This window comes from Sapajus apella, unplaced genomic scaffold (assembly GCF_009761245.1).
Source record: "Sapajus apella isolate SASKATOON/1434 unplaced genomic scaffold, GSC_monkey_1.0 scaffold77, whole genome shotgun sequence".
NCBI lineage: Eukaryota > Metazoa > Chordata > Mammalia > Primates > Cebidae > Sapajus > Sapajus apella.
The window spans coordinates 6,250,250-6,266,214 of record NW_022437017.1 but is presented as its reverse complement, the minus strand read 5'-3'; the positions used below and the strand labels follow the sequence as shown (position 1 = coordinate 6,266,214).

The following is a 15,965-nucleotide window of genomic DNA, read 5'->3' as shown; positions in this document are numbered from 1 at the left end:
GTGTTGGAAGGGCAGCGTGGCTGTGTTGGAAAGGCAGCGTGGCTGTGCGTGGCTGTGTTGAAGGGTAGCGTGGCTGTGCGTGGCTGTGTTGGGAGGGCAGCGTGGCTGTGCGTCACTGGGTTGGAAGGGTAGCATGGCTGTGTGTGGCTGTGTTGGGAGGGCAGTGTGGCTGTGTTGGGAGGGTAGCATGGCTGTGTGTGGCTGTGTTGGGAGGGCAGGGTGGCTGTGTTGGAAAGGCAACGTGGCTGTATGTGGCGGGCAGCGTGGCTGTGCGTGGCTGTGTTGGAAGGTTGTACAGGTGGGCTGATTCCCTTGCGTTTCTGCTCCACGGTGTGTGTATGAGATTCATCCTGGTGTATGTGGCGGCAGCACACTCATCGTCAATGGCAGTGAAATATTCCACTGTGTGGCTGGGCTGGAGTTGACTTTCCATTCTGCCGTGGATGGACGTTTGGGCTGTTTCCAGCATGGGGCTTCTGTGGAAGGCCTGTCCTCTCTTCGCCTGGTGCTCATGTAAGACATCAATTTTGATCGTAAGTCTTGCTGTCAATAACTGTGACTGTGGCTGCGTTGATGATGTTCCATTCCTTATGCAGCAGTTTGGCCTGGAGTAATCCTTTGACTCGTGCCCCAGGCTCCACATCCTTCTTCACAGATGAGGCACAAATTGAGGAGACGTCACTTAGCCGCAGAGTTGGGATATGATAGGGCTGTGGGGCCTGGGCCGCCTCCTGGGCCGCCTGGCCGAATCCACGTTCCCAGCCACTGCTCCAACCTGCCCTTGAAGCGTTGCCCTGTGGGATCAGGAGGGCAGAGGGTCCTGGGAGCAGGTGCCAGGGTGACATACAGCCTTGAGGCCAGGGTGTGTGCCAGTTGGCGAGGGTGGCCTGAACCCAAAGGTGTGGGTGAGGAAGGACCATTTCTAATGGAGCCACCGTATTAAGCCCTGCTTAGCCAAATTTGAAGTTTGTTGTGGGAGACGGAGATGATGCAGGAATGCAGGGACCGAGCCCAGCCTGTGGGGTGTCCAAGGTCGCCCTGTGTGCTGCTGTACAGGCTGGGGAGGAGGGATTGATGGGCGGCTTAGGGGGCCATGTCTGAGGGCAGGGCCCACCACTTTTGCCCACACATCATTGGCCAGCACCCAGGGTCACATGGCCACACCTGCAGCCAATGAGGCCGGGAAATGTAGTCTGACCACTTGTCCAGCTGGGAAAGGGCCAGTGAGCCCTGGCCTCTGTCTCCTGCCATGTGGGTGCTGGGTGTCCTACAGTGGCTCAGCCAACAGGGTTTTGAGGTTGAAGAGACGGGTCTGCTCAAGCCCTGATGGAGTGCTCATGCCCGCTCAGGGATTTTGGTGTGGCCAGGCAGCCAGACACCCCATGCTCAACCCCAGAACAGGACCAGGCCTGGGAGCCCCTGGGGAGGCAGGGAGACAGGGCTCTGAGGACTCAGGAGGGGATCTCAGGGGAGGATGGGAGACCAGCTCAGGAGCAGGGGCAGGAGGGCATGCATGGAAGGTCCCTAAGTGAGGGAGCTGCTACTCTTGGTCGTGTACCGGGTGGATGGAGTGGCCGTGGGAGCGGGGCCCAGACCCCCAGGGCAGTAGGGCCAGGGCCTGGGTGTGGTGGGAGCCGGGGCGGCTCTGGACCCTGCAGGGCTGCCTCAGCCTCACGCTGTCTGACAGCCCCTGCCGCACGTCGTGTGCTGACTCCTGCCTGTGGCCCCTGCTCACCCACCGATTTGGTCTGGCAGGAGCAGATGGCCTTCATTTTGGAGTCTTTTGTTCAAAGCGGGTGCTTCGGGTTGGAGTGGTGGCGCACACGCTGGCTCGTGTCGCTTGTGAGGCCGCAGGAGTTTTGCTTTAGGGAGGCAGGAGCCAAACAAACCCGGCGCCTGCTTCCAGGCTGCGCCGTGCCGGGCGAGTCGCCGGCATCCTGTCCCTGCCCACTGCTTTAAGAAACTGTTAGTTCTGTTGGAAATGTCATCAGTGGGCGTGAATTCCCATCTTCAGATAATCCCACCAGACGGTGTTTGGATGAGGAGTTTATTCAGGCCGTGCGGGTCTGCTCATGCCCTCGGGTCCCTCCCACCGCAGCCGAGGCTGGCCCTGACCTGGAGTTGTTTGCCCACCCCGTCTCCGTAGGCATCAGAGGTTTGGGTTCTGAGTGCAGGGCCTGGTTTCCATGGCAAATTTCTCCCCGTCGATGAGGCTGCCGCCGGCAGGGTTCAGCTCCCGAGAAGGGAAATGGCTGCAAATCTGCGGGAGGAGGGAGTCTTCGTTATCTTTGCTTAAAAATTGGGCAGCGCACGGCTTCCTCCCTCCACACTCGCCAGCAGCAGGGGACGGGAGCTCTGGCTGCCTTCCGACCAAAGGGGGCAGGCGCAGGACGAGCCGATGACAGCGTCGCTAATGGCCCTTGTTCAGCAGCCTCCTGCGGAGGGCTCCGCTGCCTGCTCTCCCTGACCTGATTGCGAGCCGAGCAGACTTAACCCATGCGTGAGCCAAACCCTCCCAGCTCCAGAGCCCTGCTGGGGCGCCGAGGCCCAGGGAGGGACCCAGTGTCCTGTGGCCTCTGCCTTGGGGGGGCGCAGGCTGAGACTTAGGTTGGAGTAACAGGAGCGTGTAGCCCCCCTGGCCATCAGCCTGTGAGCGAGACAGTTTAACCCTGTGCTCTCCAAAGCTAGCCCCTTCATTAAGGGTACCATTTAGGATGCTCTGGGCCATCTCCATCACCAGGGGCCGGGCCGTCACCATCTGTGCCCATGAGGTTCAGTGGATGCTGTGTGTCTGCGGGTGCTGGTGATGAATTAAATATAAGCATCGAGGCATCGGAGCCTCCACAGCCTGCAGGTGTCGGGACCACGCTCTGCATGGAGACCCAGACTCCCACCAGGGCCTCACACCCTCCTGCCTCTCCAGGACCCCTGCATGTGGCTCACTCCTGCCACGGGCGCATTGGCCTGGTGCCCAGCTGGCCTTCTGCAGAGCTTGGTGTGGCCGGAGCAGCTTCTCGACTTCTCTGCTGCCTCCTGCCCGCAGCCATCCAGGGCATCAGAGCGGCTCTCAGGCTAGCACCTCCTTGGGCCTGGGTCGAGGCCCCGCGGGGCTGGGCTCGTGTGGATACTAACCTTGGCCGTTAGCATCCCTTGCTGCTCTGGACAAAGGGAGCCGTGGGCCAGGTGCAGTGGCTCATGCCTGTAATCCCAGAACTTTGGGAAGCTGATGTGGGTGGATCACCTGAGGTCAGGAGTTCAAGACCAGCTTGATGAACATGACCAAACCTCATCTCTACTAGAAATACAAAATTAGCCGGGTGTGGTGGCAGTGACCTGTAGTCCCAGCTACTCGGGAAGCTGAGGCAGGAGAATCGCTTGAACCTGGGAGGTGGAGATTGCAGTTGCAGTGAGCCAAGATCATGCCACTGCACTTCAGCCTGGGCGACAGAGGAAGACTTCATCTTGGAAAAAACAAAAAAGAGGCATGCTCTTTCTCCACCTGCAGTCGCTGTCTTTTCAGACATTGTTGTGCTTTTAGGAGATCTGTCCTTGTTCTTCCTGTTTAAACCATCCTGTGCCTTTTAACAATAAATGGTGAGGGGTTTCCACTCAGCTCGAATCATACTGGAGGAGGGCTGTGGGTCCAGGCATGGTGGGGGCTGCCTGCTGGTTGTTGTTGAGCAGAAATTCAGGCCAGTTTGACGGGGCAGGTGAGGGAGGCTGCTGGGTGTCCATGGCCCTGTGTCCCTGGCACCTCGTCAGAACCTGACAGCCGCGGCTCTGCCGCTGGGCACCTGCCCTGCACACCCTCCCCTGTGATGGGCACAGCTTTCCCGGCACAGCTTTCCTGGAGAGGCTGCAGGAAAAACATCATCACAAATAACTCGCACATGACTTTGCGTTTTTGGTCTTGTCATATAATAAAAGTAATTTGCGGGCCGAAAATACACATCAGGGCTGGAGATGAGATGCCTCCAATCCGGCCTCTAATTGCAGGCAGGGACACTGCTTGCCTCTGTGAGTCTGCTCCTAATGAAAGTGGCAGGCGGCGTGTGAGATCCGCCTGGCTCCTTGGGGTTCTGACCCAGCCCAGGTCACTGAGGGTGAGTGTGGTGACACCTTGTGGCCCGGGAGAGCGGGTGGGCCACCACGGCCACCATGCCTGGAGTGAGGTCTCCTGGCCGGCCCTGTGAGACCCGAGAGCTGCGTCTCCTCCTGCCCACTCTGTCGGTCTTCCCTGAGCCAACGCTCCGGGACTCTGCTGGTCTCCTGTGTGTCTCAATAAAAATGTCATTATTTGAAATCGACCCTGCTGGTGTAAGACACCATATTCCATTGTCTATTGTCCCCTAAAACGATCCATGACAGATAAAGCCGCTGCAGCTCAGTAAGGCTGCTTCCTGGGAACAAGCCACCCTGGTCCCTGGCAGATCCTATCTCTCGAGCAAGTGTTAGTATCTGTCGCATAAAGGGGCCCTTGTGCTGGGGACAAATGAGGGAGGCGGCCTGTCCCCAGCACGAGGCTCCTTGAAGGAGGATTTTTCCAGTAGAAATAGGCAGGTTGGGTAATGCCTATAATTCCAGAGCTTTGGATGGCTGAGGCCAGAGTATTGCTGGAGGCAGCCACTGGAGTTCGAGACCAGCCCGGGCAACATTACGAGACCCCATCACTAAAAAGAAAGAATAAAATGAGCTGGGCATGGTGGCGCGCACCTGTCATCTCCGCTTTGCAGGAGGCTGAGGTGGGAGTGTTGCTCGAGCCTGGGAATTTGAGGCTGCAGTGACCGTGATGGTGCTACCGCAGCAAAGACCCTATCTCTTAAAAAAAAAAAAAAGAAGAGGAAGGAAGAAGTAGGGTAGCTTGCCATGGGACATGGGAGGAGTTCTGTGGTCGCCTCCGGAGGAGCTGTGTAGCTTGGGCTTGGCTCCATTTCTGCAGCGCTGCCCGCCTGGGGGAGCAGGGCTGGAGCCTTCTCCGTGGGGCCTGCACCAGCTGTGGGGCTCCCGTTTCTCCCGTGAGTCTTTGGGAAAGGGGCTCACTTCTCCTCTTCCCGCCCTCTGTCCCATCCACTGTGATCTTTCCCTTCCAGCAGGCTGGGGTCGGGACAACTCTCCTCTCCTCTCTCAGCGGGGATACAGGACCTCAGTGTTCCTGGCAGTTCCTGGGCTGTCTGTGTGTCCTGGCTGTGGATCCACTCCCTTGCCTGCCCAGGTGTTTTTTCTAACATCTTTACCTTGCCTGATTCACCTGTGGGGCGGCCTGTGTCCTGGGTGACCCTGTCTTCCTGGGGTGGATGTCAGTAGCATCCTGCTGCTCGCGCCTGCGTGGTGAGCTCCGGCGCTTGTGCTTCCTCGCACCCACGCGCCCATCCCCGTGCGCTGTTGCAGGGGCGTGGAGGGGTTTTACCCAGGTGGGCGCTGCCTTCCCAGGTCAGCCTGCGAGTCCAGCAGGCAGGTGCACTACCAGGTCCATGTGTGACCTTGTGTGTGTGACCTGCTCCTCCACCTCAGACGAGGGACATGTTCACCCTAGTGGGTTTAGAGTGTTCTGTGAATGTTCTTTCTGCTGTAGAGGAAACCTTTTTATTTACTTATTTTTTTAATTAAAAATTCTGCCACCTTGCTGGGCTGTTTAATTCCATAGTTTTGCCAGTTTGTTTGTTTGCTCAGATTTCCTAAGTAGAAACGTATGTTATAATTAAACTTTAAACTTCTTTTTTTTAGAGTCAGGGTCTCCCTCTGTTGCCCAGGCTGGAGTGCGGTGGTGCAGTCATGGGTCACTGCAGCCTCAACTGCCTGGACTCAAGTGACCTTCCTGCCTCAGCAGAACATGGGCACGCGCCATCGTGCCTTGCTTAGGCATTTATACTGTGATCTTAAGAAGTTTGTCTCATCCCAAGCTTGTTAAACCCTTTGTCTTTTTCTTGATGTATCACGTTGACCAGTGTCTCCAGGGCGGCATGACGCGTGCCATGTGATGGGCAGGTTGCATCCTCTCCCGCCTCGCCATAAAGGTGACGGTGGGGGAGTCTCTGCGAGTCACAGTTTCCTGAGAATTTCTATACTGAATACTTTGGGATTTTCGATAGATTTCAATTTTTGGAATGTCTTTGCACCCTTGGGGGTGAACTTTTCTTGGTCTTGCATTACCTTATTATGCTTGACTCATGTTGTATTTAGAATTTTCATATTCATGTGGTACTGGCTTATCATTTTCCTGTGTGTTCTTTGTTGGTGATAGGGTTTCCCATGCATTCATTTATTCGTCCATTTGGAGAGTATGCCAGATTCAGAAAACGACCTTGGTAAAGTGGCATCTTCTTTACTGTTTGCCAGCCACATGTGTACGTGGGCACTGTCTGTTTAGATGAAGGTCACTGGGTAGGATTCAGCAAAACCAGCTGGGCCTGGTGCCTTTTCCAGAGAGGACATCTGTGACCTGGTCTCTTCAAGGTTTCTGGTGGAGCCCCTGTGGACCCGGCGACATCCTGGGTTCCACAGCGCTGAAGACACTCTGAAGAGCCACATGCGTCTGTGAGCCTGAGCCCAGCAACTTAGGCAGGGACTGGGACCTACCTTGTGTCCTCAGTGCTGGAAGTTTCTGTGACCAGCTTTGTTGAGGCGTGATTTCCATGGCACACACAGAAGGCACCTGGAGAACTCATACCCTTCAGTGGGCGGAGTGGACATGACGCAGCCCAGTGGCCATCACACAGGCCCGTGCTTTTCCAGCCTGGTCACCATGCCGCTCTGAGGAGCAGAGCCGAGGAGCCGCCCTGGCCTGGCTCGTCTTCAGCCAGCTTCTGGCCCATATGGTGGCTGGGGGGCTCATGTGGGTGTGGGGCTGGGACAGCAGCTCTCTGCTGGGTCTCGTGGGCACGTGCAGCTAGGTCACTCTTATCCCGGCCTGTGCCAGCCACAGGGCAGTGCGCTGGAGCCGTCTTGCTGGGTTGCAGTCCCGGGCTGCCATAGGGCTTTGTTGTGAGGGTTGTGGTCACCGTGGCTTTTCCGTTCTGCTGTCACTTGGGGGTCTGGGGGCGCCGCTGGCACTTGGATCTGCCGCAGCCCTCCTGGGCTTGTGTGGGTAGCTCCCTCTGCCAGATGGCCTGTGTCCAACCTGACACCTGGTCTTGGGCACTTCCAGCGTGTGTGTGCGCGGGCTCTGCCTCCCTGGTTCTGTGTCTGCGATGATAGCGCATTAAATGGCGAGGGCCCGTCTGCCCAGGCCTGTGCAGGCACTGTGAAATTAACTTCCTCACCCTCCACCATGCGCTGGGCTGCGCCGACATCTCAGAAGGGCTCCAGCCCACCCCGCTCTTGGCACACATTCCTCAGCGGTGGGGGCGGAGGGCACAGAAGAGAGTGTTTTCATCCCTGGCACTTGATTGCCGAGAGCCTCCGCTGGCGGGAGCTGGAATGGATTCCAGGTGCCACTGTCACCCGGCAGAAAGCTGCACAAATCTTAAAAAAAAAAAAAACTGTGTGATGTCTCGTCTCTGGGTTTGGAGCCATCCATAGGGACTGAGCACAGTGATGCCAGGCAGCCACTGCCAGGGGCTGAGGGGCCACAGAGCCCTGGCTTAGGAGCCTCCAAGGAGCCCATTCCCTTTGCAGCAGGAGGGAGAGGGCGCCAGGAGTGACCTGGTCACTGTGGCGGTGCTGCCCAGGTAGGGAGCCTGGGGCAGTCGGCCCGTGTGGTGGGGAAATGCGTGGTGGGTGCCAGCATCACGCCCCTCAGCCTGAGACTTTGCCCCGGTCTCGGGCTTTCTGCCTGGCCTGAGAGGCAGTGGCCCAGCTGGCATTGCCTACCCTTGGCTGGGAGAGGCAGAGGCTGCGAGGGGGCGGGATATTGGACCCCCACCCCCTCTGCCTTGGGTTCTGAGGTCAGGTGTGGCCGTTCTTTGGCCGTGGCAGGCGGGGTCCCTGGGGGTGCTGGGGTGTCGGCCAGGCAGGCAGCGCCCACAGGTGAAGCAGGCAGCCCCGCCGCACAGCGTCTCCCAGCCCAGGAGGGGCCACAGTGTCCGCTTCACAGAGCCCAGCGGGGGCTAAGCTTTTATGGAGCCACACGTGGGCCTGCCTCAGGCTGGGGCCCTGTGGAATGGCACCCAAGGGCGGCCTGAGCCTTGCGTCACCATTGTCGTAGCTGAGGGCCCCCGGGCAGGTCCCGGCTGCCCAGGCTGGCCTGTGTTCCCTTTCCTGACACACTCATTTAATTTTTAACTCAAAAGCATTTGCTTATTTATTTTCATTGTTCTTGATAATAATTCTAAGCCATTAGAGGGGAAAATTATATTCAAAAATGCTGTTTCACACTTTATTTGTTTGATGATTTAGAGCGATAGAAAATAGCACATTTGCTGGCTTTTATAGTCTGATAATTATTCACATCCATCAAGCCATTCCGGGGGAATAAACAAAACACCAAGAAAATTACACTATTAATAGCATCCTCTGCAGCGGACAGGAAGGCTCTTTCCCGGGCCGGCGTGGCGGCGAGATGACAGTGGCCCGTCCCCTGGCTGGAGGTGAGCGCCTGCCTGCAGAGAACGCCTTCGCTTTGATTCCCAGCTCTGGCTCAGGAGCTGCCCGCCATCCATCCCTCCTCTGCGGGCCCGAGGGCTTCTGCTGGGGCCCATGGCAAAGCTTCGCCTGCCCGTCACCGGGGACCCTGGGGAATTGCACAGGCAGAAGCGAGGCTGTCAGGGCCTTCGGCATCCCCCGGACAGCTCTGCTGCCGGCCCAGACTCAGGCCTGGTCTCAGCACTGCTGGCTGAGCCTGGTGGGGCGTCCCCACCCTCTGACCTTGGCACCGAAGCAAGAGCACATGGCTCGGCGCTGCCCACTCGGGGTCCAGTCCTTGGCGCAGTCCTAACCTCCCGGGTGACCAGCGTCCTTGGACACTGGTCAGACTCGTGTGCCGGGCCGCAGGGCTCAGCCTCACTTGCTCTCCGCTTCTGGGTCCCAGCCCCTTGAGAGGTGGCCTGGCCCCCACTCTTGCCCTGTGGGTGGCTTTAAGCCCTTTAGCTTTGCCTTTTTTGGGTGGCAGTAAGTGTAAGGTTGGTGACATTCAATACTCAAAACACCTCAAAGTGTGAAAACCAAACCTGGAAGGCAGAGGGGTCCAGGGGCTGCCCACCCACTGCCCCCGCACCAGGCGTCCTTCTTCTGGAACTCAGGTCCCCGTTGGCGAGTCACTGTGCCCCTCATGCGTGTCTCCCCACGGGCCTAGGATCTGGTATGCTGCTGGGACGTCATTCGTTCCTTAAGCATCGTGACCTCACACGTCCATGTGCCCGGCTCCAGGGGGCCGAGGCCTGGCCCTCGTCTCTCCGTTGCTTTGTTTTCTCACCCACACCGCTTTGGCTTGCACGTGACAGGCTTTACAAAAGGCGGGCGGTGCCTGGGCTTATTTCTCGGCCTCCTGGCACCCACGTGTGGCTCTCACAGCCTGCGGGGCCCTCTGCGGCCAGTGCCAGGCACCAGGAGAGGTTGCCAGGTAGACGGCCGCAGAGCCCGGGCTGGAGACGCAGAGCCGAGTTGGTATGACTTCGTGGGTTAGTGTCTTCCAGAAGGATGTGTGTAGAGCATTCCAGAACAGAGAGAGTGGGTACGGGGGTCAGACAGGCCGGGGTCTGAGGGCCAGGAGAGGGAGAACCCTCGGGGTGCTGTGGATGGAGGAGCAGAGGAGGGGCGATGCCTGGGACCTGGGTCCCGAGTCCTCAGAAGGGCACCTCCTAATTGTATTCACCCCGATTTAGAACCACATTCCTCCAGGCAAGGCCAGGGGCCTGCGGCGGGGGCACCTGAGGGACCTGTACAGGCCGCCCTGCCCTCCCTCCTGAAGGCTCCCCTGGCAGCCTCTTCAACTTCACTGCCTTCCGCCCCCGCCCAGATGCACCCCTGGGCGTCCGCCCTGTGCTGGGAGAGCTGAGCTTGCTGGAAGCATCCTTGTTGCACTGAGCTGTGGCTCCCCACCCCCTTAACGTTTCCGATTCTGTCCTCGGAAGCCCTGGGGCCTGTTCTGCCTCCCACAGCCCCACCAGGTTCCAGGCCTCGCTCTTCCTAGTTCCTTTGTCCTGACCTCTCCAGATCGCTCCAGCAATCCCTGTGAGCTGGGCCACAGACCCTCGGCATCCTGGCTTAGGGAGAGCTGATGGCTGCAGAGAGTACGCCACACACAGCCCCAGTCCCGGGGACGAGCTCTGAAGATACCAAGAGGGAGGGACACGTGCACTGACCCGGCCTCCAGGGCTCTAGAGGGTGAGAGGCGGCCAGCCCTTGCGGGACAGAGAGGCTGGTGTGGGGGAGGGAGGGGTGCCCGGGGTTGTGGGCAGAGCCCATGCAGGACATAGAGCCGGCAGTATCTCAGAGCCGGACAGAGGCAGGAGGCTGGGAGCAGGCCCACCTGGGGCTAGTGGTGCCCACACGGGCGCCGGAGGGCCTGGGCAGCCGTCTGTCCAGAAAGTGCAAGAGCCCTGTGCCACCCAGGCAGACAGGGCTGCAGTGTCTAGAAGGAGACCTCCTGGGGTCGCAGGCAGGCAAAGCTGATTGATTTTGGTCGTGAAGTTTGACCTTGTGATGGGGACCGAGCTCCCAGGGAGCGAGACAAACTGCCTCCCCGTGCTGCTGGCCAATAAGCCGGGCTTGGTTTTATAGCCCCAAGAAATTGCTCACTAATAGCCAGACAGATGCTCCCCTGCCTCGAGCTTTAGTGAACAAACATTTCCACATTGCCAACCCAAATAGCCGCTTTTCCTTTTTTTTTTCCTCCAGAGCCAAGGCCAAGAGTCAGGGATGCCCCAGCATGGCCCCGAGCTGGGACTGTGAGGAAGGGGCTGTGCGTTCTGTGCTCTCTGGGGGCTCTGGGCCGAGGACCCTGCTGAGATGCCCTCTGGGGGCCCGAAGCCTCCCTGAGTCTCTTCTCCTGTGGCGACTGTAGGTCCCTGCGGTGCGTCTGCTTCAACCCGCCAGCTCCGTGGCCTGCCCTCCAGTGCTGTCACCGCCCTGTCCTTTAAACTCAGCTTCCCAGACACCCAGAGTATCTTGGTGTAGGAAGCAGCCCGAGGCCACCTTCTAGCCCCCATCCTGGTGTTGCTTCCCCAAGTGGAACCGGGGTGCGCTTCCAGCCCTTGGTGGATGAAGCGTGGCCCCTCCAGCCGGCACCCAGCTCTGTGTTCTTAAAGCCTTGTCTGGCACTTTGTCTCGGATACTGAGGTTTTACTCCTGCCTGCGTCCCTGGGGGTGGCTGGGAGGCAGGTCTGCCGGCATCAGGTCTTCTGGTCCCCGAGGCCGTCGCAGGGTTGCTCCAGGAGGTGGGAGGTGCTGCCGGGTACTGGCGGCGGCGGAGTCCAGAAGTCTCCCTGGCTGGCTGGCCTCCCATCCAAGAGTCCTCCCTGCTCTCTTTGGGGGCCGCTCCTCTGATCGCCGGGCCGGCGTCCTGCAGTCTGTGCTTTCTGATAACGCCGGAGCCGTGTTCCAATGTATTAAACTTTTAACATTTGCCAGATTCAATTAATCTTATCTTTACAACTCCCAATTACAGGCAGTAATTAAGTGGAGCAGCATTGTAGGCTGGGGATGCGGCATTAATCATTGCAGCCTTGGAGCCATAAATTAGTTCCTTCCCGTCCCAGCAGCTTCCCAGGAGCGGAGTGCTTCGCTCCCTGTGTGGAGGGGCCTTCACCCCCCAAAGGCACTTGGGATTGGGATGAACTTTTCTCATCTTTATGTAAATGATGAAAGGCCATTTAAAAAAGAGGAACGCACCTCTGTCCAGACAATGGAAGACAATCTGAGGACGACAGAGTTGAAGGTGCTAGGGTCGCCTCTGCTGGGGACCCTGGGAGCATGCCCGGAAATTAATTATTTGTGTTCTATTGGATTAGAGGCTTTGTGATGTTCGCCTGGTGTCCAGCGCCTGTCCGCTCTTTATTTTTTATTTCTTTTTCAGACAGAGTCTCTCTCTGTCGCTCAGGCTGGAGTGCAGTGGCACGATCTTGGCTCCCTGCAGCCTCTGCCTCCCAGGTTCGAGTGAGTCCCCTGCCTCAGCCTTCTGAGTAGCTGGGACTACAGGCAGCCGCCACCATGCCTGGCTAGTTTCTGCATTTTTGGTAGAGGAGGGGTTTCACCATGTTGGCCAGATTGGTCTTGAACTCCTGACCTCAGGTGCTCTGCCCACCTTGGCTTCCCAAAGTGCTGGAATTATAGGTGTGAGACACCCACCCCACCTGGCCTCTTTACTTCATTAAAAAACAGGCCGTGCACCGTGGCTCACACCTGTAACCCCAGTCCTTTGGGAGGCCAAGGCAAGCAGATCATGAGGTCAAGAGATCAAGACCAGCCTGGCCAACATGGTGAAACCCCGTCTCTACTAAAAATACAAATATTAGCCGGGTGTGGTGGCGCGTGCGCGTATTCCCAGCTACTCTAGAGGCTGAGGCAGAATTGCTTGAACCCGGGAGGTGGAGGCTGCAATGAGCTGAGATTGCACCACTGCACTCCAGCCTGGAGACACAGCGAGACTCCATCACACACAAACCAAAGTCGCCTTTCATTTGGGAGGGGCTGCAGCGGAGCCGGGGCCGTCTCCCAGTCAGCTTTTCCTTGTCTTGCCTCTGACCTGGGAGGGTCTGGGGGAGAGACCAGGTCACGTGTCCTCTCATCTGTGTGACAGTTCTAGAACGGAAGCTGTCGGCCTGTCGAGCAGGGTTGGGGACAGGGCTTGACCACCCTCAGCTGTGTGTCCTCAAGTCCCCAAGGCCCTGTCCTAGTGGCCGTTGCTTGGAAATTGAGGTTTTCATTTTGCCGGAGGCCTTGGGAGTGGGCTGCGTGGTGTCCCCACTGGCATCGGGGCTTCTCGCTGTCCCCCCGAGGCTGTGGGTCCCGGGGCGCACCCACCCTGATGGGAAGGCAGTCCCAGCGTCCGGGGTCGCAGCTTCTGTGTATAGCATAAGCGGGGTGTCACCCCCACTTTGCTTCCTGTTCATCTTAACATTTCTTATTCACAATGGAGCCTTGGTGATCTTTCAGATGCAAACTGTGTAAAAATAAAACAAAGTCGGTGACAAAGGTAGCTTTTCTCATTCCCGAAGCTGCTTTCCCTGTTGGCTCCCGGTACCGGGAAACGGTTGACGCGGGCCTGGAGACCTGGCTGACAGCTCCCGGGCCCCTCGCCACCTGCAGTTCCAATCCAGTGCTTTCTTTTATTTTTTGCCTTTTCAGCCTCCTCCGGGTGGAGTGCCGCTTAACCAGGAGAATCTCCACTCCCGGCTTTCGGAGTGTGTCTCAAGCCAATGAGCGATGGTCCTCCCTCCCCGAACCTCCACCCGGCCCCCTCACTTCCTTATGGATTCCGTCCTGAAAGCCCTTGTCGCCAGCCATCCCCTCTGCACACCCTTGACCACGACTGCACTTCGCTTCTGCCCTGGGCACTGTCTGTGTCTCCCCAAGGCCAGCCCCACCCATGGCCACCACCGACCTTGCCTCTGACGTGCCTCCCTTCTCCTGCAGGTACGCCATCCCGCCAGAGCACGGCAAGCGCCTGGAGCGGCTGGCCATTGGTAGGTGACTGCCCCTCAGCCCGGGAACCTGGGACTGGGTGGGAGGGGCCTGCGGGCGGAGAGGAACAGCTGGCATCCCCCGGGCTCTGCTGCTGTTTGGGTGTGGGTTTGGGGGAGTGGTGACACGCTTTGAGCCATTACTGTGTGATTTTTCCATTTCTTTTCACCCTGGTGGTCAGACCCATGCCCTTCTGCAGCGAGGTTTGTCCTTTGCGAAATCTGCCCACAGTGCCCTGACACTCCTGTTTTCCAATTCTCTTAGTGCAAACTTCTCGGACCTGGCCAAAGGCAGCCGGGGCCCAGGGAGGGCAGCCTGTGTTCATTTTCCTCCCATCGCCCAGCCCCACACCGGGCCCTTGCTAATTCTGAGAACGCCCAGAAAAGGACGCAGTGCAGCCAGCAGTCTGCTCACCTGCGCAGGAGCCGGCGGAGGGGCCGCACGGTGTTTGCCCTTGTTCTGCTGGGACCTGGCCTGTGTGCCCTCAGCAAATGTCCTCACCAGTGGTGCCACCAGCCTGCGTTCACATGCTCCCTGGGGACTCTTGGGAAACGAGGGCTTTGTCATAGAGGCTCCTGGCATGTGCCTGAGGGAGGGCTGGAGCCTCAGGTCATGGGATACTTGGAAAGAAGCCAGACATCTGGAGACACCAGGCTGGGGCCACCCTCAGCACCCCGGACCACCCAGCCCTGAGGCACCTGAGCAGGTGCAGTGAGCAGGGTCCCCGTGTCAGCCCCGGTGGCACAGCACCAAGAGGAATGTAGATTTCATGGCGCCCCACTGCTCACGAGTGCCTAGAAAATTGAGACACAACTGGCTGACACAGTTTCTGCCTCCCCCTGGTCCACTCCCAGCCACCCCAGAGCCGGCCCCTCCGAGCTGGCGGTTGGACAGCTTGGGGCGTGTGAGGGGTCAGGGTCTGAGCACCTGCCCTTCAGGAACAGCGTTGGACAGCCACGGCTTTTCCAGGAGCCCTTGCCCAGCCTCGGTTCAAGCTCCCGGGACTGCCTGGCTGCTGTCCTTGGTCCCTTCCAAACCTTCGAGCCAAAGAACGCCCACCACATGCTTTCTTCCCCCTTCCTGTGGGCTTTTGGCTTTGGGGATGGGAACTGTGTGTCTTTCTGGGAGAATAAGGCTCTCCTGTTCCAGAGACTGCACCAGGAGCCACGTGGCTGTGCAGGAAATGTTGCCTGAGCGCTGTGGCTTCGGTGGTGGGGACAGAGGGGAAGGTGAGTTCGTGGGCCGTGAGCAGGGCCCTCTCCGGGCTCCGGACCGACGGCTTTGCTCTTGGTATTTTTGATTGTTTCTGTGGGAAACCTGGGCCCTGTTCTTATGCACAAATAAGCCCTGGTCGTAGGAGCACGCTTTTCATGGTAGAAATTGGCGATTACAGACAGGCCGTGGCAAAGGTCCAGCTCACTTACACACCAAAGCTGTGAAAGAGAAGCCAGATTAAAGCCTTTCTTCTGTTGTCATTGTTAATGCTGATTTCCAAAACAAATTTGAAGACATCGGCTAAAGAAACATCCCCCACATTGTGTTAGCCTCCTGCGGCTCCTGTAACAAATGACCACAGAATCAGTGGCTGAAAACAACCACACTTATCCTCTTACAGCTGTAGAGGTCAGGGGTCTAAAATGTACACGGAGGGGCTAAAAGTCAGGTGCGGACAGGGCTGGTTCCGTCTGGAGGCCCAGGGAAGAATCCGTTTGCGCCTTTTCCAGCATAGAGGCTGCCCGCATCCCTTGGCTTGGGGCTGCATCACCCTGCCTCTATCTCTGTGGTCTCCTCACTTGCCTCTGCTCTGACCAAATGTCCCTCTGCCTCCCTGTTATGAGGACCCCCGTGGATAGCCCTGGGTGCTCTCCCACCTCAAGAAGCTTCACTCAGTCCCATCTGCAAAGGCCCTTTCACCATGGAAGGTGCCACACTCACAGGTCCCAGGGTTTAGCACCTGGACGCCTTGGAGGTCCATCATTCAGCCAGTCGCGCTTAGGAAGCCACAGAAGAAAACCTCACTGAGCCATCAGCTTGGGTGCTCTCTGGTATCCGGATCAAGAGGGCCACCCCATCCTTGCCAGCCACTTCTCCCCCTCCCTGTTAAACGGAGACTGCAGTTAGCCATTCTCCGTGCCTTCTCACCCAATGTCCCAACCGTTTTCTCTTGCATTAGAAAAGCAGGGCTTAACAAGAGCCCTCTGGAGAGGCCGCAGGCAGCATCTGGCAGTGCCACTGCTGCCCCCCGGCACTGCCACATCTTCTCTCCCTAGAATGTGACTGGTTCTTACCTGGGGCTGGGCAGGGACCTGGAGGGCCGGTTCACTTTTTCAGTATGCAGAGGGCCTAGTGCCTGGGCTGGTGGGGGAGCCAGTGAGGATGTCAGTGTGCAGACAGCCCAGTGCCTGGGC

General features: G+C 58.3%; 1 protein-coding gene across 6 annotated transcripts in view; it reads left to right on the top strand.

Annotated features, from left to right (window-relative positions):
• The window catches only part of KDM4B (lysine demethylase 4B), a 178,659-nt gene that overhangs the window by 88,278 nt on the left and 74,416 nt on the right, over nucleotides 1–15,965 (top strand). For all 6 annotated transcript variants that reach the window (XM_032252175.1, XM_032252180.1, XM_032252178.1 and 3 more), the window contains one exon: nucleotides 13,510–13,559. In XM_032252175.1, coding sequence (XP_032108066.1) covers nucleotides 13,510–13,559 — 50 coding nt within the window. The remainder of the gene's footprint in view (nucleotides 1–13,509; nucleotides 13,560–15,965) is intronic.